The 27,240-nt window shown below is 41.6% G+C and overlaps 1 protein-coding gene across 3 annotated transcripts in view; it reads right to left on the bottom strand.

The window, feature by feature from the left end:
• Positions 1–3,272: 3,272 nt before the first annotated feature.
• Positions 3,273–27,240, bottom strand: part of ARFGAP3 (ADP ribosylation factor GTPase activating protein 3) — an 80,961-nt gene continuing 56,993 nt past the window's right edge. For all 3 annotated transcript variants that reach the window (XM_037915100.2, XM_037915108.2, XM_037915115.2), the window contains 6 exons: positions 26,251–26,370; positions 20,602–20,739; positions 19,094–19,217; positions 18,762–18,852; positions 5,131–5,252; positions 3,273–4,419 (listed from right to left, as the gene is read on the bottom strand). In XM_037915100.2, coding sequence (XP_037771028.1) covers positions 4,402–4,419; positions 5,131–5,252; positions 18,762–18,852; positions 19,094–19,217; positions 20,602–20,739; positions 26,251–26,370 — 613 coding nt within the window. In that variant the 3' untranslated portion in view covers positions 3,273–4,401. The remainder of the gene's footprint in view (positions 4,420–5,130; positions 5,253–18,761; positions 18,853–19,093; positions 19,218–20,601; positions 20,740–26,250; positions 26,371–27,240) is intronic.

Genomic DNA, 27,240 nt, shown 5'->3' with positions numbered 1-27,240 from the left:
ACTGTGTCCGGTTCTGGGTGCCACACTTTAGGAAAGATGTAGGCAAACTGGAAAGAGTCCAGAGGACAGCAACAAAAATGATACAAGTTTTAGAAAAACTAACCTATGAGGAAAGGTTTAAAAAACTGGGCATGTTTAGTCTTGAGAAAAGGAAACAGAGGGGCCCTGATAATTTTCAGGTATACTAAGGGCTGTTATAAAGAGAAGGGAAATCCATTTTTCCTTATGTGCACTGAAGGTAGGACAAGTAGTAATGGGAGATTTACATTAGATATGAGGAAAAAACTTTCTACCTATAAGGGTAGTTAAGCACTGGAATAGATTTCTACTACACTGCGGGGGGAAGAATCGACTTTACGTGAATAATGTAGCTGAATTATGTGAATAATGTAGCTGAAGTCGCTGTACTTAGATCTACTCACCGTGGTGTCTTCACTGCGGTGAGTCGACTGCTGCCGCTCCCCCGTTGACTCTGCCTGCGCCTCTCATTGCGGTGGAGTACAGGAGTTGACGGGAGAGCTCTCAGGAGTCAATTTATCATGTCTAGACTAGACGCGATAAATCGACCCCCGCTGGATCCATCGCTGCCCGCCAATCCGGCGGGTAGTATAGACATACCCTGAGTTGGACACAGATTCTCTAAAAATACTGAATCTCTATCAGCCCTTTAGACAAGGTTTTGGTAAAATTCCAGGCTTATATTCCAGGTATGGCCAAACTGCGGCTTTTTTACAGGTAAAGAGCAGCTCATGGAATCCCCTTTGTGTCCTCTGCCATTCTCTGCTTACCAGAATAGGGCGGGTGGTGCTTGGGGCTTCTGCCCTGTGGCAGGGTGGTGGGGCTAGGGACTTCTCCCCTATGAGGAGGAGAGTCTCAGGGCTTTAGCCCTACGCATGGTGCGTGTGTGATGGGGCTCAGAGCTTCAGCCCTGCATGGGGCGGGGGTACGCACCAGGGCTCAGGGCTTCTGCACCCTGGCGCCTCAGTCTGGTAGGTGGAGAATGGGGGGGGGGGGCATGCATGGGGGGCTCCGGGAAGTACTTCAAGAGAATTTAAGCCCTGGTGAACCCAACGGCATGAGAGTGAGACTGACAGAGAAGCTCACACATGCACATTATTTCAGGAACTTGCATCATTCTGTATTCAGATATTCTGCAGAATACAGGCTGTATTTACTGTTCAAAGGTCACATTTGTACAGTTTTAGCTTTAAATGTTAATCCTACATTAATTTCGTGGATGACAATGATATCTTCAAATTGTAAGAAATGCAAGGAGAAAACCGAAATATTAAGCCAGAATGGGAAGAAGATTTTGCATTCACTGTTAAAGATGGCAAACCCCTGTGCCTTATCTGCAATGCATCATTCACTAACTACAAAGCGAGCAACTTGAAACATCACTATGAAATGAAACACAATAACTTTTCATCTAAATACCCTCCTGAAACAGAATTAAGGAAAAACAAGCTATCCATATTAAAATTACGCCTAAAAACAGTCAGACATTACTTTCAGCATTCAGTAAGGAAGCTGACACAATGACCTAAGCTAGTTTTGTTATGTCATGGAATATCGCTCATGCTAAATGTCCATATTGTGAGGAAGAATTTGTTAAGAAGAATATTGCAGAAGTGGTTTCACTTTTAGATCTAAGTAACACAAAACTTCAATGACTAATAAAGCAAAATCCAATTTCACACCACCCTGTGGAGAGATGTAGCTCCCCAGATCAGTGCTGATGTTGCAATCAAGATGCAAAATGATCTAAAGAATTCTTTACCATACAGCCTAGCTGTCGACAAATCCACAGATATACAAGATAAACCACAACGAGCAAACAATATTTGTTCACTGTGTTTCTGTGGATGTAATTGTGAAAGAAAAAACGCTGGTCTTGGTGGCACTAAAAGAAACAACCTGCGGAGTTGACGTAAAGAATGCACTTGACAAAGCACTGACAAATGCTGACGTACTGCTGGATAAACTTCTCAGTGTTGCAACAGATAGAGCTCCTGCAACGGTGGGGGAAAAAGGTAGGACTTATCAGACTCTTGAGAAGCGATCCCAAATATCCGGAGTTTCTCCCTGTTCATTGTATCATCCATCATGAACATCTCGCAGGCAGATACTTCAAGTATGAAAATGTTACAAAAATGATCCTAGAAACTGTCAGTTTCATCTGTTCAAATAGGAAGACTCATCGACAGTTCAAAAATTTAATCGAAGAGCTGGATCTAGACCCACAAGGCCTCTAACTTTAGCAGTAGTTAGCCATGATCTAGTAAGTAGGATGTTAATATTTTTAAAAATGCACGTGTAAAGGTTGTGTGTGTCTTGTGGCTCTCAAACTTCTGAAGATTATTGTATGCGTCTCAGAGGGACAGTAAATTTGGCCACCCCTGTTATAATTCCCTCCACAACATTACTGTTTTTTGTTTTGCTTTTTTAACTATCAGGAAGAATGCAAATCAGTCTTCTTCTATGGTATGTTTGCTTTTAAGATAACTGAGGGGTTTTAGTCTAACAGACATTACCTGTAATTTGTTATGGTTACATTTATCCTTATTTATAATTTCTCAGTCTTTTCTACTTGTGATTTGCTCTTTCTACAGAGCACATGAGAGAAAAAAAACACGTTCCTCACAATATACATACCAGTCTTCCCATAGAACCAAGACTGTGAATAATCACCTCATTCATGTAATGACACCTCATCAATACCAATATTTATGCATGGGTGTTTCAAATATGGCATTTCCTTATACAACATGAGGCGGAATTTAGAGAAGCAGTTCAAGTCTTCTGTATCTAGATATCAGGGCTGAAAAAACAACAACGACACTGTCTACTAAAGTAAAGCTGTGTAGTTAATCAGGACAAAAGCCCAGCTGTGTTCAGCTCTTATAAAAAATAAAGGATTTTTGGATTAATAAATCAGGATGTATCAGACAGAACAGCAAATAAGATTAAATTTAAAGAAGAACTTGAATCAAATTCGGTTAGTTAGATAGGAAATGTAGTGTCCAGATGTGTCTAGATTAAAATCTTAATATACAAAGCTACTAGCACTGTAGGTTCCTTCCCCCACCCCAGATCAGTGGGTGTTCTTTATAAACATAGCCAACTGATATGAAATGGCCACTTCACTCTATTTTAATTAAAGACTAATTCCAAACAGCAAGCACAGCATTAGTATAGAAACCAAACATGCATGGTGGGTTAAGAAACTAAAGACTGGCCTCTTGCATACATGTATGTAAGAAAAATACAACTGATTTCAATGGTTTTTATTAGGCATTAGCAGTTTACAAATTTGAGAGTTGTTTAAGAAATAAAGCTGTAGAACAGAATCAGTTAGAAACTCATTTTGGGGGTTTTTTAGATCCACAAAATTTGCAAAATACTTTGTCAGTGGCAAAGTCCAGGCTGTCTAAAACACAGCCCCACTATATTTTCTTATTCACATATTTCGTAATTTATCAAAAAACTAAGATTGTTCTAAAAATACCTAACAAAACTAAATAGTCAATTAAACTACTCTATCTGTCCCTATAATTATGTATACTTGAATTTTGTCCATTTTGTACACGATACTGATTGTTTAAGAGCACTTAAGGAGACTATATTGCAATTTTTTAATAATTCTCAAAATTATGAATAAATAGATCCCATGACAAAATTAAGTTTGTTACCTTTTTACTTTGAGTATTTATATATTTCATACCTCACCCTAAACAAAAGATTTTCTAGAGGAAATAATGCTCTCAAGGTAATATTCCCTTGTCATTTTAATGCTGAACAACATGAATTTCAAGAATTTCTATTTCATGACAAGCAAAGGTCCAAATCAAGTTCTATATTTTGCTATAATACACTAAATACCATTTCAATGTATGATTTTTTTAAATTAAGATTTCGTTTCTACAAGACACAAAAATGTGAGCAGCCAAACTGTGTATACATGTGGCACCTGAGGTTTATGACTACAGATGCAGAGATTCAGATCAGTAAGTCTCATCTTTCCATGTAAGCGCCCTTATATCCACCTTTTTCTTCCCTGCCCCACAGCCAACTGGGGGGGGGGGGAGGGGAGGAGGAGGAGAGAGAGAGAGAGATGTATTGTATGTAACACTAAGGACACTGGAAGATATAACACTATAAAAGGAACAAAAGCGTAAGTGATGTAACAAGTTACTACAAGGTTTTTGCTACATAAAAATAAAGTGACAGTCCAAAACTTCCAAGAACCAGAAAGTAACATGGTAAACAAAAGTGGCAAAACAACTTGCAAAATATTCTACAGCCTGAAGGCAGCCTTCATTTCAATCAGCAATGCGATCACTGGCATATCTGGAGAGAAATTCTTCTTTAGTGTACTTAAATACGTTGATATGCAACTGGTTAAGAATTATATCGATCCTAGAAAAAAGAACAAAACACTCATGGGCATGTCTTCCACAGCAAGATAAATTAAATATGGTAATATTCATTAAAAGTAAGTGAGGTTTAATTTTTAAAGTCACCACATTTAGAAAATTGGCCAAGATTTTCAAAAATAAGAGCTTAATATTGGGCTCTTGAATTTCAAAAATTTAATCTGAGCTCAATGGGAATTGATGGGTGTTTGGTACTTTTGAAAATCAGGCCTCTTACTTAGGTGCCTAATTATGAATTTAGGATTTTAAGTTTCAGTGTCTATTTTTAAAAATATTGGTCCTTCCATCCAGGGACTCTGTGGTACATTTTTCTATCACGTCAATTACAGAGACAAAAGCCTAACAGTTAAATTACTACTAGTTACTCTAAAATGGGATATGAGCAACAAATATGCTTGATAGAATGCACGTTCAATTACTATAAGAAAAGGAACATTTGAGTCATTTTTAAGTCTCAACTGTACCCATGGAAACTTCTCTAAGAAAAGTGAATTAATTGGAAAGTCATAAAAAGCTTTAAATATTTTACCATCTGTTATGAAAGTTCTCTGACATTTCAGCTATATTATATAAAAACAATCAACTTTTTCCCCCCTTACGGAGTTAACAGGAATCATGTGACTAAATCCTTATGACAAGACTTCAATATCTATCCTGTTATTTTTAATATTTCTTACTTTCCTAATTTACTAACCTGTATAGAAGTCATGACTCCATTAGCAAGAACAGAAAGTTTTCCAGCCACTGATTTCACTCCTTGTTTAAACTGAGCCATATCCGGAGCTGAAGGCAAGACATTTGCAATACTGTAACTTCCTATATAGGGAATAAAAAATACAGTATCACTATTGCATGTTAAAAATAGCATGTTTTGAGAGCTATTATATACTACATTGACCACCAACCCCATGAATGTCTGAATGTCCATACTAACTAAAGTTCTAAAAATTAAAAGTAACCTTTAGATATAAAACAATTAATCAAATTACTCAGACTCATCTTGCTTTATATTTTCAAATGTCCATTTGAGAATTTGTACATATTCCTACCAAATCTGCTATTTTCTAAAAACATACACTCCACATTCCAAGTTGAGCAATTACACTATGCCAACATATAAGATTCCTCTGCAGTTTCAATTGGATACAAATACTATTAATTTCCTTTCCTAAACTGTTATTTAGCCTTGCTGTGTGTTGTTAAACAGCTGCTGTGTTTTGCTTCAAAGGTGGATGCACTGGTATAGGTGGAATTCCGACACTACCTTTGGGAGGAATTTAGGGTGATGCTGTAGGGATACCTTGTCCCTATGGAATATAGTGTAGGAGGGATCTGCTATCATGGCGGCTAGCTCACCTACCCACATGGCTGAGGTTATGGCTACCAGGAATGTCACTTTTATTGAGAGGTGGGAGAGGGAGCACGTTGCCAACGGTTCAAAGAGGAGCTTCATGAGGGCGGAGAGGATGAGATTAAGGTCCCACAGGGCTGTAAGCTTCAGTGCTGTCAACAAGAAAGGCTCACAGCATCTAGCAGTCCGTGGTGCACCTCTGGAAATGTCAGAGGACCTAGGTAGTGTCAGTGGGGCCATCCTATCCAGGAGGTGCAGAGGCACTGGCGGGAGGGGGCACACACGGGTGAGTGTTCCAGACGCACGGGTACCATGGCAGTTATTGGTACCATCGGATCCCGTTTGCACCTAGCCTTACTCTCCACATGTGGAAGCTTGGGCATTGGTCCAGTCGGATCCGCGCACAATATCTCACCTAACTTGGCCTGGCTCGGGGAAGAAACGCTGTGCTTTGGAGCAATCTATGACAGGGATCTGCTTTTATGCTCATGACAGTGTTTTTTCTCTCATGTTGGTACTTGTCCTTTGTCTTCAGTACCAACAGACCAGGGGCATACAGGGTGATCAGAGGGGCTCTCACTGCCAGTGATGATCGCTGTACCGGGGGCTCCATCGGTCCCGGATCAGAACATGCCCTCAGTCTAAAATGGCTTCCTCCATCAAATACTTATGGAGGCGAAGCCACAATGTGTGTCTTGCCGAGGTAGTAAAGGCACCTCTGGAGTTTGTCACTCACAGATGAGTGCGGGCAGGAGACAATTTTTAAATCACGGAATCTGGGGCATAGTCCCCAGGTGGAGAATGTTCCCCAAACAGGGAAAGAACTACACTAACGTATAGATCACTAAAATGACAATATACAACTATCTGCAACTAGGTACACAGAACAAGGAGTGGTCAATCTCTTAATAAAATTAAGAGTGTGAAGGAACAGGGGTTTCCGACTCAGGCCGTGTGGCGATTAGAGGGAACCAAAGAGGCGTCAACCCACTGTACGTATTATACCCTCGGCTTGAAGCACAAGGGGATGCATCACGTACGTGCGGGTCAATGGACACTTCTTCCAGACTGAGGTGCATGGCATGCATGCACACCCACATGTGGAATACACATAGGTACCATGACTTGAAGAACTAAACAATTTGCATTTTAGCAGACAACCCCAGAGGGGAATGAGTAGTGGTGTCACCCATCTTGCAATCTTGTGTGCCTTACAGTAGCTCCCACCTGGGCTGTTCACAAACAGCCTTCCAGCATGCAAGCCACACCTGGAGTGTCTGTGTGTAATGGCAGCCTGCCAGGTACACCTGGGCTCTCACTAGCCTGGGTTATACTGCAGGGTGACCCCAACACACCCCAGTCCCAGATCTTCCCCCAGAAATGTATGTCCTGTACTGCCCAGCCCTGTCCTGGCCAGTACAAATATATTAAATCCATTATTCCTTTACAGAAATATGCCAGTTTATTATCTTAAATAGCTATCAGGCACTTCAATTTAAAAACACTGGATTAGATAAAACAGTAAAGCAAACTTAACAACTACAAAGAGAGATTTTAAGTGAGGATAAGTAATGAGGTATAAAGTTAGACATGGTTACAAGAAAAATAAAGAGAAAACTCTCACTAGTATCTACTTACAAAACTAACTTAGTTGCAAAGCAAATTTTCTCCAGGCTCCAGCAGATTACTGACCAAACTCGCAGGTCAGGACCCCTCCCCTAGAGTCCAATGGCTGTTTCCTTTTGTCTTCTCAGGTGCGGAGAATGAGGTGGGCAAGGGGCGGGGTGTCCCCTTGGGGCATTTGTCCCTCTTTTTATTTTTGTTTCAGTCCCCCACTTGAAAAAATATTTCCAGCTGAGACCCAGGAAGACAAGAATATGTTTTTTTTCACCTGTTTGAACTTCCTTTGTTTTCCCTTCCTGCTCGATAACTCTGTTTACTGCTTCAAGGCAAATTAAAGCAAGCACACATTGCTTCCTTTGTTTAGGACAGACCTGACTTCTGCCTGGGCAGGGCTGTAGGGTTTGGAACATGTGTTAATAACATCATAGGGGGAATCTTATAACTTCACAAACAATCTTTCCATCCATATTTTAACAGGACAATACAGACCAGCAAATAATGAGTTTTCAAATGATACCTTATAAGGCATACTTTGTACAAAAGATTATTACAATAGTGTGGTAGCATGTAAATAAAGGAGTGTATTCTGTCACACTACTTCACGGTTGGAAATAGACTGAGCTGGAGGTATCCTTCAGAATAATCCATTTCAAAGATTCACTGGACTATAAAAGAGAAGGTGACCAAGAAAGAGAAGGTTACTCCCCTTGTGCAATAACTGAGGCTCTTCGAGATGGTTGTCCCTGTGGGTGCTCCATATTAGGTGTCTTGACGCCCTGCACTTGTAATCAGAGATTTGTAGTAGCAGTGCCCCGGTTGGCCACGCATGCATGGAAGCCATCTCGCGCCGCTCCGAGTGACCACTTAGCATGCGCAGCCAACCATCCCTCAGTTCTTTCTCTACCCCAGAATCAATGTGAAACTCCAAATCAGAATACCTCAGAATCAATGTGAAACTCTGAAGTAGAGGGGAGAAGGGAGGGTAGTGGAGCACCCACAGGGACAACCATCTCAAAGAACCTCAGTTACTGCACAAGGTGAGTAACCTTCTCTTCCTCTTCGAGGAGTATCCCTGTGGTTGCTCCACTTTAGGTGACTATGAAGCAGTACCCCTCGATGGAAGGAGGGGCTTCGGAGTATTTTTGTTAACAGTGGATAGCACTGAGAGTCCAAACTGAGTGTCGGCAGAAGAATGTAGTTCCAAGGCATAACGTTTGGGAAACGTTTGGGCCAAAGCCCAGGTAGCTGCTCTGCAAATGTCTACGATGGGTATGTTGTTGAGGAACACTACATACATGGATAGCGCTCTGGTGGAGTGCGCACGAATCCCAGTGGAGCAGGGGTGTTGCTCTGATGACAGAATAGGTGGATACAGCCAGAAATCCATGTAGATAATCTTTGTTTAGAGATGGCCTCGCCCTTTGATTGCTCTGTGACCAAAAGAAAGATGGGACAATTTTCTAAATGTCTTTGTTCTTTCTAAGTAGAAGGCCAGAGCTCTACGGACGTCGAGTGTGTGAAGGGATGCTTCCCCAGTGTCGGTGTGGGGTTTCGGAAAAAACACAGGTAAGTAAATGGGTTGGTTTAAATGAAATGAAGAGGCTACTTTAGGTATAAATTTAGGGTGGTGTCTTAGGATGACTTTGTCTTTACAGAATGTGGTATACGGTGGGTGTGCCATTAGGGTCCCTAGGTCCGCTACTGTTCTTGCAATAAGGAAGGAGACCTTCATTGATGGATGTAGCAGTGAGCAAGTCACAAGGAGTTCGAATGGCTTGCCCATGATGATGTGTAGCATGAGGTTAAGGTCCCATATAGGAGTAGGGTGTTTTAGAGGAGGATAGATGTTGGTCATGCCGTTTAAGAATTGTTTAGTGGTTGGATAAGCAAAGATCGTGGTTCCATCTACCTTAACTTGTAGTGAGGCGATGGCTGCTAAGTGTACCTTTATGGCGCTATTGGAGAGGCCAGCCTTTTTAAGGCCTAATATATAGTCCAGGACTCTGGGTAGAGGGGTAGAATGAGGAGACATATGATGAGCCTCGCACCAGGTGCAGAAACCTACCCACTTATGAGCGTAAGTCTTGCGTGTGCTCAGTTTGCGACTATTCAAGAGAATATCTTTAACCTCTTCAGAGTAATCCTGATCCAGCCCCATTAGCCAGGGAGTAACCAGGCTTTGAGACGGAGAACCGCTAGGTTGGGGTGAATGATGCAGCCAGCCTCCTGTATTAGGAAGTTGTGGAAGGGTTTGAGGAGGTTTCACCGCCATCTGTGTTAGATATGGGAACCACGACTGTCTGGGCGATGTGGGTGCAAGGAGTATGACCCTGGCCTTGTCCTGTCTGATTCTGTGTAACACCCGGCTTAGTTCCGGGCGGGAACGCGTACATTAGTGGTGCTTCCCATATTGTGAGGAGGGCATCGCCCAGCGAGCGGTGCCTGAGCCCTGCTCAGGAGAAATATTGAGGACATTTTGTATTGTGAGCTGTTGTGAATAAGTCTACAGTAGGGAACCTCCACTGGTTGAATATGGTCACGAGGGTTGGGTAGTCCATCTCCCACTCATGGGTTTGTGAGAAGTGTCTGCTCAGATGGTCTTCCATGGTATTCTGAAGTCCTGGAAGGTAAGCTGCAGAAATGTCTATATTGCTGGATATGCACCATTGCCCTAGGAGGCGTGCCTCGATGCAAAAAGGGTATGATCAACCTCTGCCCTGTTGGTTTATATAAAACATGCAGGCTGTGTTGTCCGTGAGGACTTGGATGGTATTGTTGCGGATAAGCGGAAGGAAGTGTTTGCATACTTTTCTAGAATGTTTATATGTAGGTTGGTTTCTGCTGGGGACCAGCGTCCCTGGATGGGGTTGTTGTCCAGATGGGCTCCCCATCCCACTAGGGAGCCATCTGTGGTGATTGTTATAGTGGGAGCTTTTTGTTGGAATGTGACCCCTGAACAGATGTTTTGCAGTTGTATCCACCACTTGAGGGAAACCTCCTCTCTCCGGGGTATAGTGAGCCGTTTGTGGAGGGAATGCTTGTGTGGTATACAGCAGGCGTGGAGCCAGGCCTGTAGGCATCTCAAATGCAGTCGGGCATGTTTGACTACATAAGTTGTAGCAGCCATATGCTCAAGAAGTTGTAAGCAGGCCCTAGCGGACATTTGGGAGCTGTCTGATTGTTATCAGCCTGGTTAGGTTGTGGAATCGCTGTTGGGATAATCTTGCTTGTGCTGCGAGACAGTCGAGATAGGCCCCTATAAACTCTAGCTGTTGGACAGGGACCAAGGTGGACTTTTGAACCTTTATTTGAAACCCTAGGTTGGTAAAGAGGGTTAATGTGGTTTGTGTTTGTACTGCTATCTGTTGTGTTGGTGCTCTTATGATGCAGTCATCCAAGTATGGGAAGATCATTACCCCTAGCCTGCAGAAGTAAGTTGTGGCGATGGCTAAGACTTTGGAGAATACCCATGGGGCTGTGGACAGGCTGAAGGGTAGTACTTTATATTGGTAATGTTGATGGCCTAGTGTGAAGCGCAGAAATAGTCAGTGTGCTGGATGAATGGTGATGTGAAAGTAGGCATCCTGTAGGTCAAATCTCCTTTCTCTAATGCTGGAATTATGGTTGCTAGGGTAACCATTTTGAAGGGCTGCATCGTTACAAATTTATTGAGTTTGCGTAGGTCCAGAATGCGTCTCCAGCCCCCATTCTTTTTCTGTGTGAGAAAATAACGGGAATAAAACCCTGTTCCCCTGTGTTGGAGTAGTACTATTTCAACGGCTCCTAGTTACAGGAGATGGTTTATTTCCTGCTGCAACACGGTCTTGTGGGAGGGGTCCCTGAAGAAGGATAGGGAAGGTGGGTGGGTGGGGGAGTAGAAATAAATGGGATAGAGTAACCCTTCTGGCTGATTTCCAGCACCTATTTTTCTGAAGTGATGTTGTTCCAGACTGGGTAGAGTGGTAGCAGGTGGTCTCCAAAGAGAGTGGATGTTATCTGATAATCCGGCATGGGAGAAGACAGAGGTCTCAAGCCCTTGACCAATACTTCAAATGATTGATGGGATGTTGATGGTTGAGATGTGGCAGGTTGATCCTGGTTATGCCTGCGCCTTGCTTGTGTTTGCTTGCGGCGTTAGTCATATTGTCTCGGGTTGGGAGTACGGGGTGGGATGGAATCAGGGTATAAAAATATGCCGTTTTTTCTTGTTTGGGGGGACGTAAATACCTATGGTGTTCAAGGTGATTCTCGAGTCCTTTAAAGTATGTAGGGATGGATCTGTGGTTTCTGCAAATAATTTTTGTCCCTCAAAGGGCAGGACCTCATCTGTGACTTGTACTTCCCTAGGAAGCCCAGAGAGGTGGAGCCATGAAGCTCGACGCATGACCACGGACGTGGTGATGGAACGAGCTGCCGTGTTAGCAGAATCAAGGGAGACCTGCAATGCTGTTTTGGCAATTAAGGAGCCCTCCGCAATGTTAGCTTTGTATTGCTCCTTTGACTCCTCTGGCATTTGTTCAATAAAAGATGTCATTTTATTAAACAAGTTGTAGGTGTATTTCACTAACAGAGTAGTTTGCTATGTGAAATTGCAGTGAGGCTGAGGTACAGGCTTTGTGTTCAAAGAGCTCAAGCCTTTTCCAGTCTTTGTCCTAACGGGTGGTTTCTGACTGGTGCTGTTTTCCCCTTTGGTTTACTGCCTCTACGACCAGTGAATTTGGAGTTGGGTGAGTACATAAGAACTCAGCCCCTTTCGCTGGTACATAATATTTTCTGTCCGAGCGTTTACAGGAGGGTGGGACAGTGGCCGGTGTCTGCCATGTTATCATTGCAGGATCCATTAGAGTAGTGTTAATGGGCAGAGCTATTTTTGCTGATGGGAATGCCTGCAAGATGTCAGTAAGTTTATGCTGAGTCTCTGGCAGCTCTGCTAAAGAGATGTCCAGGGATTCTGTAACTCTTTTGAATAAGTCCTGGAAGGACTTGAAATCACCTCCTGTGGTGGGAAGTGGTGGCATAATTGTTTCATCTGGGGATGAGGATGAAATATGGGTGGCGGTGGCAGTGTGACGCCTTCAGAATCCTCTTCCGGCTCCTCTCCCTCTTCCACCTGGGCCTCCAATGGTGCGGGGTTCATGAGTGAAGGGGACCGGGTGGCACTTGATGCTGCTGGTTGGGGAGTTTAAGATTTTGGGCTCTGTAGATGTCCTACTATGGCCAACTGGGTGGCATAACAACAGGTGGTGGTATCCATGGTTGTGCCTGCCAGCTTTGTCCTTGCATAGTTGGTTGTTGGTGAGAGGGTCCTGGTTTCGGGGAGGAATTACAAGGGGTATAAAGACCTGAATCGTTCTCTTTATCCTCATCACTAGATAATGGAGGTGCAGATCTGCTCGGAGTGCCTATTCAGGTCGGTCCTGGTCTGACTGGGGTACCGTTGGTGCCGAAGAGGGGTGTTCCCAGCATGGAGGAGATTGCCAGGTCCGCCTGTCCCATGAAGGGTTGCAGTACTGGGAAGCTTGGTGTTGTGGATAGCAGCATAGTATGTTCTGCTGGCGCCGAGGTCTTGTGAGGCTGTGCATATGCAGCAGGTGGCACCATTACACTAGCTGGTGCCGAGGCGTTCTTCGGCACTGTTGGTGCCGAGCTAGGGAGCTTAGCTTTAGCTCATGCACCTGAGAGCCTGGCTGTATCAGTGCCTTGGCTCCTCGGGATGTCTTGATACCAGACATTCCTGGTGCCTCTCGTCAGAGGTTCTCGGTAACGTCAGTACCGGGGCAGACTTCTTGCCAGAAGATCGCTTCTTCTTAGGGGGATCTTTCCGAGGCGATGACTGTAACTGATGTTTGGTCATCTTGTTAGATGCAGGGTCCTTAGACACTGTGTGGAGCCCTTGTCTGAGGCTGCTGCTGCAGACCGTTGGCCAGGAGGAGTCCTGGACTCTGGGTCGGAGGCTGGCCTGAGGGATTTCTCCATCATTAATAGTTTTCGTTGGAGGTCCCTGGCTTTCAGTGTCCTGGCAGATAATTTCTTGCAGGGTGCACACTTCTGTGGTATATGGGTTTCCCTGAGACAGCATGACCATCCGATACAGTAATAGATAGCCTGCAGGTCAGGCAACGTTTAAAGCCAGGGGAACCAGGCATGCTTGAGGTGAAGGTTGCTGTTCAGTCACCATTTGTGGGGGGGCGACAAAATAATATTTACCGATTAAAAAAAAATTAAGGACAGGAAGACAAAAGAAAACCGGCAAAAGGGATAAACAAAGATGGGAATATAAGCAATTTTACGACCTAGACGGGCGCTTCTTGAAGAAGAACCCCACGTTATCTATCTTTCCCTTAAGACAACAAAGGTGCCAGCCCTTTGACTTTGGAGGATAGATCGTGATCCAGGAGTTTGGTCAGCCATCTTGATGGAAACGTGACGAGGATTTTACCTTGTACCTAATCTAGCTTAAATTTTAGTTACTAGAAAGCATTTTATCTTGATTTCTCTTGTAACCATTTCTCACTTTAATTCTTATACTCACTTAAGATCTATCTCTGTAACCAAACTTGTTTTATTTTTAATGCCAGCCAGTTCAGTGCTGTGTTTAAACTCAACTCTTTGTTAACTCCAGTTAAAGTAACAAACTGTTGAATACTGGCTCTTTAAAGGAGCAATGGACCTTAACATTCTTCTGGTTGTTCCAAGATAAGGTTGGACATTTCAGAACACACATTTTGGGGGAAAACTGGGGCTGGAGAGAGTGTGGCGTTTCCTTACCAGTTGTTAACCAAGACTGGTAGAGACCAGTAGAAGTCTGTGGTATTTAAGCAGGCTCCAGGATCCAAAGTGTTGGACCAGGGTTGTCCAATACATAGAGTGCATACTTGTTGCTGACTGTGAGTGTCCCAGGCAGAAAACCACAGTAGCAAGTCATTGTGAGGCACTTGGGGTTACATGGTAAAATGTGACAATTCTTCATTGGTCTGGACTGCACCTCAGAATGTGACATCCATTCCAAGACTTTTCTAGTTGTTGGCAGCTCCACAGGGTGCTCAATACAAAACAGCTGAACTCTGCTTCTTCAAAAGGCATAGTTTTTCAACTCTTTCTTTTACAGGAAAGGTTAGAAGTGATAGGAACAAGACAATCAGATAGCTCAATCAGAAATTAATGGGTTGATGCTGGTATAGACAACCCAGTGGTCTGGCCCAAAGTGTTACAAAAGGCCACACTGAGACTCGTAGCGATTAAACAAAGAGTGGCAGAAACATACTTCAGAAACACTGGGGGCGAACACTCATAAAACTTTTGAACAATCTGTAAATTCAGTGCATAATAATATCAAACTCAATTAGAGCTTTTAAAAATATTTTTATGGTACTTCAGTTATGGGCTTCACATTACACTAACATGGCTCAAAATACAAAACAAAGTTGCTTGCTACTGTGGCATGTAACTTATAAGGTAAATGCACATTAAATAAGTTATATGCCAAAGTGCAATTTCAAATTTCCTGATCTGTGGATCATGCCTCATCATCATTCCTTATCTTTTTCCTATGGCTGCAAAACACATTCTTTTTTCACTTTTTCACTACAGTGAAATGATACCTTACGGGCAGTAATGAAAAAGATGCAGTCCTATAAGAGAAACTTTCAGACCATTACGGGTAATGTGGTCAGATATCATCCCTCCAATTTTTTTATTCTTTCCTCAAGAGAAGAGCTTTTTCCCTACAATCACAATCAAAACAACTATTTTGACTGCTTGCAAAAATTCTTGTTCCTTTTATTCAGCATGAATTTGTCACTATTTTAGACTCTCAAAAGGCAAAAGATGCCAAACTTTCTATTAAAACTACACCCTCATTATCTCTAATGGCAAGTCTACACCATAGCTGTTTTAGTGACCAACCATAATCTGAATTGGTATCTTCCCACCCATAATTTCTAAGACACTAGTGATGCAGGTTGGTATTTAATATTAAAAATTGTTCAGGATAGCAGAACTTATTTGCAGTGAAAGATGCTAAGTCATTTTCAATAATCAGCTTTCTGCACTGCCGTTAAGGTCAGCATTGGCTGTTTCTACAGTGGTATCACCAGACCTGAATTCTGCAGATTCTTTAATCAAACCAACATTGTGATATGGATTCAAGTTTCACTTATACCTGTGAGACCCATCTGAAACAACAGTAGCAAAGACATAACCAAATTTATGAACTTTGTCACTTCAGATATCCTTTAGTCTTCTAATTTTGAAAACCAAATGAATAAAAATGAAAATCCCAAAGAATATAAATAATTCAGATATAACGTAAATTAATATCTTAAGCAACTTAATTTTTCCCATGGCTTTCTGGGAAGCATCTTGCATTTTTGTCAGTAAAACTTCACCATTTAGTGCCATTGACAATCAATAACTTTGAAATTAATTACACTAGAGGCTGTTCTTGTAGCCTTTCCTAGCTCTTATTTTTGTTTTGTAAAAGATGTAGACATTTAACCTGAGATTTTTTTTACAAGAACAAACACTTTGAAAGTGTTTTACGATAAACCCTAAGTGCTATTCATGAAAGTGAATGTTTGAGTTTAAAAAAAGGTGCTTTATTCTGGCAAGGACTCCAGAATTTCTGTAGCTTTTTTGTTGCTAATTTCTGAACTTCATACTACCCTCATTTTATAGAGAATCACTGTCTGCGTGCTTCTCAAAGTTAGGCAATTTTCAAAGGATAAGGACACTACCTCTCCACCATAGTTGAGGGATGCATGTGTAACAGACTGACTATTGTGTGAATTAAAAATGGCAGTACAAATCACTACAGTATATCACAGGGTGATACTGGCCCTTTAAGAGGGTGCACTCTGCCTCATCTGCTGACCTAAATGACCTTTAAAAGAGAGCTCCTGGGACTAGAGAGAAGGAGAAACCCAGTGAAGGGGAGTCTGAGTGTGTCAGGCTGAATGCCAGTCAGGAAAGAGGCAGAGAGCACAGACACAGTGCTCTCAGACTGCCTGCTCCATGGGAATAGGGACCCCTGGAGAGCTAGGACTGCCAGAGTCCCCTGGGAGGGGAGGAAGTGGGAACCTGGGAGGAACTGTTCTGAAAAGGGGCCTCCAGGTAGAAAAGCCTGGATGGCACTGTTCAGGGAAGCAATAATCGGGCACAGCAAGACTGCCAGAGTCCCCTGGGAGGGAAGATAATGGGCACCTGAAAGGAAAAGGGGAAAATTCCCCAGGAACTGTAATCCAGGGTGGGTAGAGGAACTGTTTTGTTGTTGCGTAAGTTTCTACAATAAAGCTGCCTCAGAGACTGTGGGCCTGGCAAGGGATCCATTGTTGGCAGAGGCGAAGCTACTACCTTGTTCCATCTTCCTCCTTTTATTATTTTCTTAGTGATACCAGCCAAAAAGAATCTGTAAAAGCCTCTCCTCTTTGGCAACAAAATTTCATCTTTATCTGATGCACTTCCTTGAGCGCCATAATCCATATGAATTTTTCAAGTGGTCAGTAATGAATGCACTCACAGCACATGTATGCTATAGCATCTTCATGAGATGTAATAGTTTGTACTGTACTCAAATATTGGTATCTACAAGACATTTTAAAACAAGATAGTATATTTAAAGGGATGGCTTCAACCTGAATTTGAATCTATTTTTAAAGTATAAGTTAAAAGTAGTTTCAGACAGTACACCTGCCCCAATCCTTGTTTTACAATCATATTTTTCTATTGTCTTCCCACCCCCTCCCTCCATTGCTGTATAAGACCCTCACATAAACCACACAGAGAACTGACTAGAGGGGGAAACATGAAATTGTCTCCACAAAAAGTGTGGTTAAATGCACAAAACAAACAAACTGAAAAAAAATTTCCCCTTCTAATTGCTATAGTAATTGTAGACAAACTAACAATAATACTGTAGGTTAAAAATTCAGGGGAAAAATGGTTTTTAAGCTAGTGTCCCTTTAATTTTTATATATATATACATACATACAGATACACACACTATACTGAGGATATTAGTGAACTGCCATAGTTCTAAGTTAGTCACTATGGCTTCCTTCCTATCAAGAGTCTTCAAAGTTGCTTGAATTTAGATGCTTTTGACTAAAATTCAATTTGGGAATTTGTGCTAAGTGACACTGCTGCATTAGCCAGTAAATTAACAGTGCATACCTTACTCAGTGAGGCCATTGCAATATCAAATGTGTTTTCACTGGAGCCAAAATAAAGACAAATTAATTTTTTTTTTTAATTTTCTACAATTTACTAAGATATTGAAACTGAATTGTGTGGCTGTTTTTTAAAGTAAAATTGGGATGTTGGGTATCATTCACTTTTCTAGACTATATTTATAATTACTTATAGATTTTTAACTATTCTTCAAACAATTTTTTAAAAATTACCTCCCTTTCCCCACTGGCTACAGAATTGAAACCCAACTAATTAGAGCACTAAAATGCTCTGATGTCTCATTATCTTTTATAGCTTCATGCCATGCTACTGACTAGTCAAATACATAACTGGACTAGAACGACCATGTACTAAGGCTGCAACTGTGTCCCAGCCTAAATTTCAGCCAATCCAATACCTTCCCTTTTATTCTCTCTCCTTCTCCCCCAACCCTACCTATGACTAACACCACCTGCTATTGCACCTTGCTAATGCAAGCGGGGCAGGGCTGAGATAGTATGGACTGGGCTATTGCATAACTTTCTTCACAGAAGCCCAACTAAGCAAGTAATATTGCCTAGTAGTAAGTATCTTGTTAAACACACATATGCCCTAAGGCATTTAAGGAAGAACAATTTCAAATCTAGTAACTATCTAAGTGTTCTGGGTCTTCCTGAGTCACTTATGATTGCTTTTACTCCCTCAATAATGATTTTATGTTTATGACTTTTATCAAACGTAGAGATTAAAATCTATTTAGTATGATTAAGGTGCCATATAAATCTACCTGATATCAGAAAATACTGGACTACTTGACTTCCTAATCTTATTTTGTACACATTATCATTTCCCATTGATAAAAGGATTTAATCTTTACAAGTCATAGCCTATCGTTTGCATAGACACATGGCATAAAATCAGCTTCAAATAATATTAAGTTACTTGCCTTCACGAAGGTTATAAAAATCTTAATTGTGAGTTTCCTTGTATTTTTATAATTAAACTTGCCGCTCTAGTTCTGTGAGCGAATTGTAATAAATGCTAAGCACAGAATGCAGTTTATATATACTTCATCTTGTAGGAAACTGGGAGAGCTAGATTGCTGACACAGTGAAACTGGAAACTAATACTCTTAGTACATTTATACAATGGAGTTTTAGTTTCTCATTGCCTTCCTTTAATACCTGCTGGTTGCTTCTTTTGCTCTTCAAACAAGTCGGCTGAACTTATGGAGGAACTTGCAGAAAGTCTCTCTAGACGAGCCCTAGCTTCATACTAGAAAAGAATTAAAAATAAAACATCACTAACAGTATATTCACGTCTTGCTGGTTTACACAGATAAAAATCCATATGTCTCTGCAAACTCCCCAAAGGCAACCTACTCTCTGACCGTTAGCCAATCAGAGCTACCTACCCTCCCCATTATTAGTAACTGTAACACAATTTTCTAAAGTCATCACAGAATATTTGAGCATCCAAAAATATGTTTATTTTGCATAGAAATTTTTGTACTTACGTCAGTATGGTCTTGCTTTCCAAAATACATATCTGATGAAATAGCTTTGACATTGCCAAATTTTTTTTGTGCCTCATCTGTGCTTACAGGTGGCTCATATTCAGGTTTACGACGAGATGTAGGCCTAAAAGTTAAAAAAAACTGCATTAATGCCTATAAATTATACCTAGTATAACATGATTGAACAGAAAGCAAGATCTCTTTTTAACGAAAACAAAAAAAAGTACTTCGTTTTTTATATTTTTTTTAAATGCAAGTCAATATGAAACAAGGACAACAAGAAATATAAAGAACTTTTCTTTAAAAAATTGATATAGTGGCAGACCCACAATATTTCAGTGATAATTTGATAGGTAGATAGGTAAATACTACTTGACTATAACTTGAACTGAATGAGTTTTGTTGGCTTGAATTAGAAGAACTAATTCAAAAGAGATTTATTCAAAAGCAAGCAAAACTGGTGTCAACAAGGATTAGATTAATTAATTCAAAAGTTACATTGTAACCCACATTTATGTTAAGCTCTGCCCAAAGCAAACATGTAAAAAAATAATGTTCAAAGTGAGAGACTGTTTACAGCAGGCGTAGTCTAGTGGTAGTACAGATGTTCATAATCCTTTGAACCATCATTACCTTCCACATCTCACTGGCAACTAAAATATATTCTGAATTCTCTACAAAATATAACATTAAAAGAACGTCAAGGTTTCACAAACAAACACTCTAAAGTCAGGAAATGTCAATGTTAAGATTGCATTTTGCTACAGTCCTTAGTTATAGAATCACATTCTGTTATTTTCTAAGAATGGTTACTCATTTAGTATGCAGGTTAGATGGTGTCAATAAATGAAGATGTGCAAAATTAACTTTTAAATAAACTTAAAATCAAAAGTGAAAAAGAAGGCTGCAGACTACAGTTGTCGTTGACTATAAAACTGAAAATATTTCCCTGTGGAAAACACTTATTTTAGACCAATCTAAAAAAACAAAACAAAAATAAATCTGTTACTTGTAAATATATTAAATAAATTTTAGTCCCAATTGTACAAGTGCATCACTAATTCATTCATTTAGTGTCCAACTTAAATAAAGAATGAGGCAGAAGGTCTACAGAAGAAAAATGGGCAGGATCAGAAAATAGAAAAAACTAAAAAAATAGAAACAATGTAGGTTTACTTCCTCTTACATTGCAGCTTCTCTTCTGTGCATGTCTTTTGGATTATAAACTCTTTGGGGAATGACTGTGTCTTGTACACAATGCTGAACACTTAATAAATAGTCAACATGTAATAAGTAGTAATAAATGACAAAAAATTACACAGGGAAACAGAAGAAACTCATGCTACATATGTAAGGAAATCTCAGTACTAATGATCAAAGTTTTGGCCAAACCCTGCTAGTCTTAGTCTCACAGGCAGTACCATTTAAGTCATCAGGACTACTCTCATAAATTAAATGAGCAGGTTTAGCTCTTTGTACTGAAGTTAGTACAAGTTATCTCTGTATACCTGTCTGCATAGTCTGTAATTTTTGAAGTTAGAAATGTGTCAGTGTCTCTGTTACTACTCTCTTTCTTCCAAAAGGCATCTGAATTGTCATCCCATTTAGAAAAAGTGCTGCTCCTCAACTCTGCAGAATCAAAGTACCTGAATGAAAAAAAGAGAAGTATTGAATAAAATGTCCGATTTCAATTTTATTTCACTAACTCAAAGCACTCCAGCTATTCCGTAATTACTAATGACTGCAAAAGCTAACAGATTAAACTAGGCAAAACTCCTACAAATGGTTACAAATGGTTTTGAAACTTAAGCTAAATATGTTTTGTAAGTGTTTCTCCTTATGGAAGAATACATCTTCATCTAAGAAGGTTCTGCAAAATTATTACTCATATGTGTGAAATGTATATATAAATACCGGTACGAGATGAAAAGAACTATTACTTGCTCTACAGTAACTGTGGTTCTTTGAGATGTAATCTCTGTGGATCCCATCGTAGGTGCTCATGCTTAAGACCGGAGTGGGGTTTTTTTGAGGGGGAGGTGGATTGAGGGAGGAATGGAGTTTGAAGAGCAGTGTCCATCAGGTCTACATGTGTGCCCTGTGCCACCTTGTGCTCCCATGAAAGGACACAAAGGGTGGAGCAGCAGCAACCCTCCCTCAGTTGGCTTGAAATGCAAAGCTTTTGCTGTTGAGGACTCCAAAAAATCAGGGACAGAGAGTGAGTTGTGAGATCCACACCGACTACAACATGTCAAAGAACGACAACTACTGTAGGGCAAGTAACTGTTCTTTCTTCTTTCACTATGTGATCGGCGTGGATACCACTGAAGGTGACTGGCAAGCAGTGTCTTCCTTGGACAGTGGCATTGAGTAGTTTCAGCTGTATCAAACAGAGACTGAAGTACTGCTCTCCAATACTTGGCATCCAGATGTGGCTGTGGCATCAGAAGCATCAATTGCTGTCTGTATGGTCATCTTGGCCACTGAGGGTATGTCTAAAATGTAATCAGACACCTGCGGCTGGCCCATGCCAGATCTCTTGGGCTCAGGCAGTGGGGCTGTTTAATTGCAATGTAGACCTCTGGGCTTGGGCTGGAGCCCAGGCTCTAAGACCCTCCCACCCCGCAATTAGCCACATGCTGCTATACGCAAGCACAGGAGTACCAGGTCATGCCTTGTAGCCCTTGTCCTTCGGGAATACTCTGCTTATACCACCAACATGATTAAAAAGATTCCAGACTGGGAAGAGTATAGAAAAACCTCAAACCCTGTGGGAGGTACCTCCTCTTAACTTGTTTCCCAATGGGCTTTATCCTGAACAATGTCTGCCACATGACCTTGGCCAGGTCCTTCATTATAGGGAAAGCAATTCTGGCTGAACAAGCTGACAATATGTTAAATAGCTTCTAGGATTTCTCAAATATGACTGACATCTCAATTTCTAGAATTTCAGCAATCCTCACAAAGAGCTCCTGGAATGCTTTAAAGTCATCCGGTGATGGTACCAATGCTAACAATACTGCCTTGTCATGTGATGAAGACAAAGGATCCTTTGGCAGTGATACAGAGCGTTGGTGCTGCTCCATCCTTGAATCTGGCTCTCCCTGGTATTCTGGCATAGGTAGTCTGGCCAGGGACATTGATGGGAATGACCTCTTCCTCAAATCTGGTGGAGACCAATTTCTGGATGCCTGAAATGGTGGGCCCAAGTATCCCCAATAGGGCCTCGGTGGCATGCAACAGGAATATGGCTGGCTAGCTTGCAAGGTACTGGACAGTCTAATGCCCTTCTTGATGAGCTGGTGGATACTGAACTCTATAAAGTAAATTGAAACCAATGACCTCAGGAGAAAGGGCTATCCCACTGGAAGACAAGGTGAATGCATGCCCTGGAGATGATGAACTGTAGTAGAGCTCCTCCATGGGTTGCACTGAAGTATATAGTGTTTTCAGTAACAAAATCTGTACCAGTATGAGTCTCTGCATTAATGTCTGTCTTAGTTCTCGTCTAGGCGTATCCTCTCCAGCAAGTATTGATGTAGAGGGTTGCATCATCATAGCTGGAGGATTCTGCTGCACCATACGCTGTTCCTTCTCCCCAAGCCTCCTAACCGTCCATGACTTGGTGGATTTATCTTCAGAGGCTTTGAAGTGCCTGTCCTTATGGGAAGACACTAAGGTCTACTTGCAGTCTCTGCCTCTGTGTTCAGAGCAGGCCCCCTCAGCGCCAGGTCTTTACTCAGAGCAGTCTTCCCTGTGGTAGGCTTTGGGGTCACTTGTCTGCTTGACAGGGCACTGGATGAAACCGGCTTGACCTGCTAGCAGAACTTTGAAGCTTGTCTCCTCAGGGTCTGATGAGACCTGTATGGACTGTTCCAAACGATGGAGCTTTAGTCTCACACCTTGCTATTTACATGTTCGTGTAGGATGAACAGGGCTTAAAGCCTGAAGGTTTAAGAAGCCCTGTACTGGGAGTCTGTCTGCAGGGAGTGGCCTACAGGGAATTTGCCTGCAGAGTTCAGTTCGGATGGATGAAAAGTTCATGGCAGTTGATGTAGAAGACTTGAAGGAGTTCTGAAGGTTTTCTTGAAGATGTGCAGGAATTTAGCCTGAGCTAAGAGCTAGCAAGTCGGACAATCATCAGGTGCTAGCTTGCTGTCACACCAGGTAAGAGGGAACTGAGGTAGGATCACAATCACCCTATCATTTATACCCTTGTACAGGAGCACAAGGAGATACAGGGCACATGCATGGCCCCAACAGACACTACTATTGGGGCGGGAGGGGGGTGGGACACCAAAAAACACCCCACAACCCTCTCTCGTATGCACACACGTCTACAGTGGGATTCACACTGACATCTAATTCTAAAAAACTTAAAATAATGGGTATTTTGCAGGGCAGAGATTAGAATACCAGTTAGGTGTTTTCAGAAATGTTAAAAACTAAACCAGAGAGCAGATTCTCTGCCGATAGATTACCATTGCTAAACACAGATGAGAACTGTAAGAAGCCAACTCTTGCTGGTGACCATTCTCACAAACCCATCTCTCTGCCCCTGCCTCCCGCAGCCCTTCAGCAAGAGCACACTCTGGGGAAGGTGGGTCTGCAGAGACCCAAGTTCTCTGTGTCCCAGCTGGGTGGGAGTGGGGAAGCTGCCCAGGGGAGCAGCTGCCTCCACTGACAAGAGTTGCCTCTGGCGCCACGCACACCAGCCCCACATGTCTCCAGAGGTGTTTCCCAGAACCCCCAGGGAGGCTGCATGGTACAGGGTGCTGATCCCTGCTTCAGCGCCAGCACAAACATCAAAGCAGTGCATCTCACTGCCCTTGGTAACAGCTATTCAGGAGCAACAGCTAGGCGCTGCAGGGAGGGGGTGCTGCTTTGCCCCCGTCCCCAATCTCCACCTATGCTTTGGAGGCTGTCATGAATGCAAAAAAAATCCACAGGTGGCCGCATTTGAGAAATGTTGGACTAGCGTTTAGGATTTACAATGTGGTATCATATATAAAGTAAATTGCGGGAAGGCAGCAATCCTCAGCAGCACAACAGAGCCCAATGAGTAGCTTGACTCCCACGTCTCCTAATCTATGTGACTCCTACAAAACTCTAAGTTTCTACCCACCACCAGTTTAGAGTGACAGCAGAGCTCCAAGCTCCACGGGCTTAGTATCAGAGTATCTTGCAGCCCTTCTGGTTTACCACATCAGCTTCTGAGTTATATGCATCCTACTGTCCTGCTCCCCCAGGATAGGGGGAGGCATATAACTGCAAGAACTGTAGTGGACAACAGTAGAGGCCACTTCAAGTCCATCATTTCTTCTTCCCTACTGAGGCTATCAGCCAATTCTCTAGCTTTTAGAGGCTTGGTAGGGACAGGGCGCAAGGAACAATGTGAAGCAGTGAGGGGCTGCAACAACAAGATTAGGGAGAACAGAGAGAAGATGACTCAGAGATTGGCTTGGGAGCGAGGAGCCAAGGATGACAGAGTTCCTAAGTCCCATTTCCTTGCAACCTTAGTCTCCTGCCCTGTGGAGCTTCACAACTGTGCAAAGTATTCTGCTCCTCAACTCCCAATGAATGCCAAATATTTAATGAATAAAACAAAAAAGACTAAGGGAATGCCCATGTTGTTTGGTACCTTAACTTAATTTCTAGACTTTCAACTGTTTAGATTTGTTTCTTTTTTGAAGACTACAATTTTTGAAAGGATTTTACCCTTATATTACAGATATGTATTGTCGGCCTGATCTCCAGCTAAATTATTTTGCCTTCTGGTGTATATTAAGACAACATTAAAATAACCTTCCTCTTTTTCATAGCTATAGCTAAAAACGAAGGAGATTTACTGTGGTAGAAACCTCAAAGTCTAACTGACTGGCTATATTCTCTTTGAAGTGAGAGAGTTTGTACACCAATTTCAATTAAATTTTGCTATTACCATGACTAATACAAAAAACAAACAGCTAGGTCATGATTTATCTTCTAATTATTTAACAAAGATATAAAAACCTCTTCCATAATTCATAATTTGACTGCCAGGGAACTAATGAATAATTTGAGAGCAATTAGAGCTCTTTTCATGGGACAAACAGAAGTATTCAAATGGGTCATGTTTTATTTTACAGCATTGTTGCCAGTGTATTTGGCACCATGCCCGCATTTCTATCACTAGTGATTACATTACAAAGAAGTGACGTTAAAGTCTTTGTGTTTTAATTTGACAGTCTGCAGGTAACTAGGTACAATTTTTCAAAGCCTATTTTTTCCTGTTTCTTTGGCAGCAACCCAATATTTAAGATTTATAAAAGCACTATCTGCTCCTACCTCAATTTATGAACTGTTTCATAGCAATTAAGGCCTTTAGGACTTGCTCTTTTTTTCTCTCCAGTGACAGCAATATCTAGCATACTAAATACGTGCTTTGAACAAAAATGTAACAATACTTTACTTTTTATTTTTAAACGTACTTTTGAATGGTAAAATATTTTAAAATGTGTACAAATCGGAAAGCTTACCAATATATGAAAGCGATACATCTGAAATATTTGTAAGTTTTCCATGTTTGACAACACAGATATATAATTAGATTTATTCCAACCAATCTCAGCATTCTAGTGTCAGACTTTAATATGAAGCCTATTGTTAGGTTTGAGAGTTAGTTTACACATGCTAAGAGGACCAATAAGTGAAGAAAGAAAATAAGCTAACATGATGCAGAACCCACTGGACCCAAATGGTACCAAATCAGATTTTCCCATCCCCTACATATGTCAACTGGCTTTGCAAATAAACACACACAAATTAAAAAATAATGCAACATATAAAATAGACCCATCAGCAGGCCCAAGTTAAAATAGATGGGAAAAAAAAACAAAAAAACCACAGCACCAATCAGCAGAAACAAATATCAAAGGTTCCTACCTTCCTGCCCAAAACTCTTCACTTATTAAAATGGTAGAAAGGTTCAAAAATGAAAGCAAGTACTATTGATAAACGTTTGTCACTGAGATATTAAAATCAACTGTTTTGCAAATTTTCCATTTAAATGAGTTCACTCTAAACCATAACAGATGCAGAGTTGTGTGCAACGCTGCCTTGTCTTGATTTTATATCAATATTTTTACCACATCAAAACAAAAACTTTAATACATTACCTTGAACTAGGGGAAGAAAAATATGAATCATCTTCATCGTATTTTTTTCTTGGTTTTGCAGTTGTGGGTGTTTCTTGTTCTATCGTTTGCATGTCTGAGATTACTGAATGGGAAATGCCACTGTATCAATAAAAAAATAAACAAATAAATAAAAAAAAGCATTAACTTATAAAGAGACCACTAAGTACAACTCTGAACAAGGTCAGCTCCCAGACTACTGCACTGGGCAGCACAGCATAGGGAGGAGGTGACCAGCACTCTGTGGAGAAAGAAGTGAATCGCGACTATTTAGAAAAGCTGGACGAGCAAAAGTCCATGGGACCGGATGCACTACATCCAAAGGTGCTAAAGGAGTTGGCGGATGTGATCGCAGAGCCATTGGCCATTATCTTTGAAAACTCATGGCGATCGGGGGAGGTCCCGGCTGGCTGGAAAAAGGCTAATGTAGTGTCAATCTTTAAAAAAGGGAAGGAGGAGAATCCGGGGAACTACAGGCCAGTCAGCCTCACCGCAGTCCCTGGAAAAAATCATGGAGCAGGTCCTTAAGGAATCTATTTTGAAGCACTTAGAGGAGAGGAAAGCGATCAGGAACAGTCAGCATGGATTCACGAAGGGCAAGTCATGCCTGACTAACTTAATTGCCTTCTATGATGAGATAACTGGCTCTGTGGATGAGGGGAAAGCAGTGGACGTGTTATTCCTTGACTTTGGCAGAGCTTTTGATACGGTCTCCCACAGTATTCTTGCCAGCAAGTTAAAGAAGTATGGGCTGGATGAATGGACAACAAGGTGGATAGAAAACTAGCTAGATCATTGGGCTCAATGGGTAGTGATCAATGGCTCCACGTCTAGTTGGCAGCCGGAATCAAGACAAATTAGAGGACTGGGTCAAAAGAAATCTGAAGAGGTTCAACAAGGACAAGTGCAGAGTCTTGCATGTAGGACGGAAGAATCCCATAGACTGCTACAGACTAGGGGCCGAGTGGCTAG

This window comes from Chelonia mydas, chromosome 1, assembly GCF_015237465.2.
Source record: "Chelonia mydas isolate rCheMyd1 chromosome 1, rCheMyd1.pri.v2, whole genome shotgun sequence".
Classification (NCBI taxonomy): Eukaryota; Metazoa; Chordata; order Testudines; family Cheloniidae; genus Chelonia; species Chelonia mydas.
The sequence above is the reverse complement of the archived record's forward strand: the minus strand, read 5'-3'. Positions and strand labels throughout refer to the sequence as shown.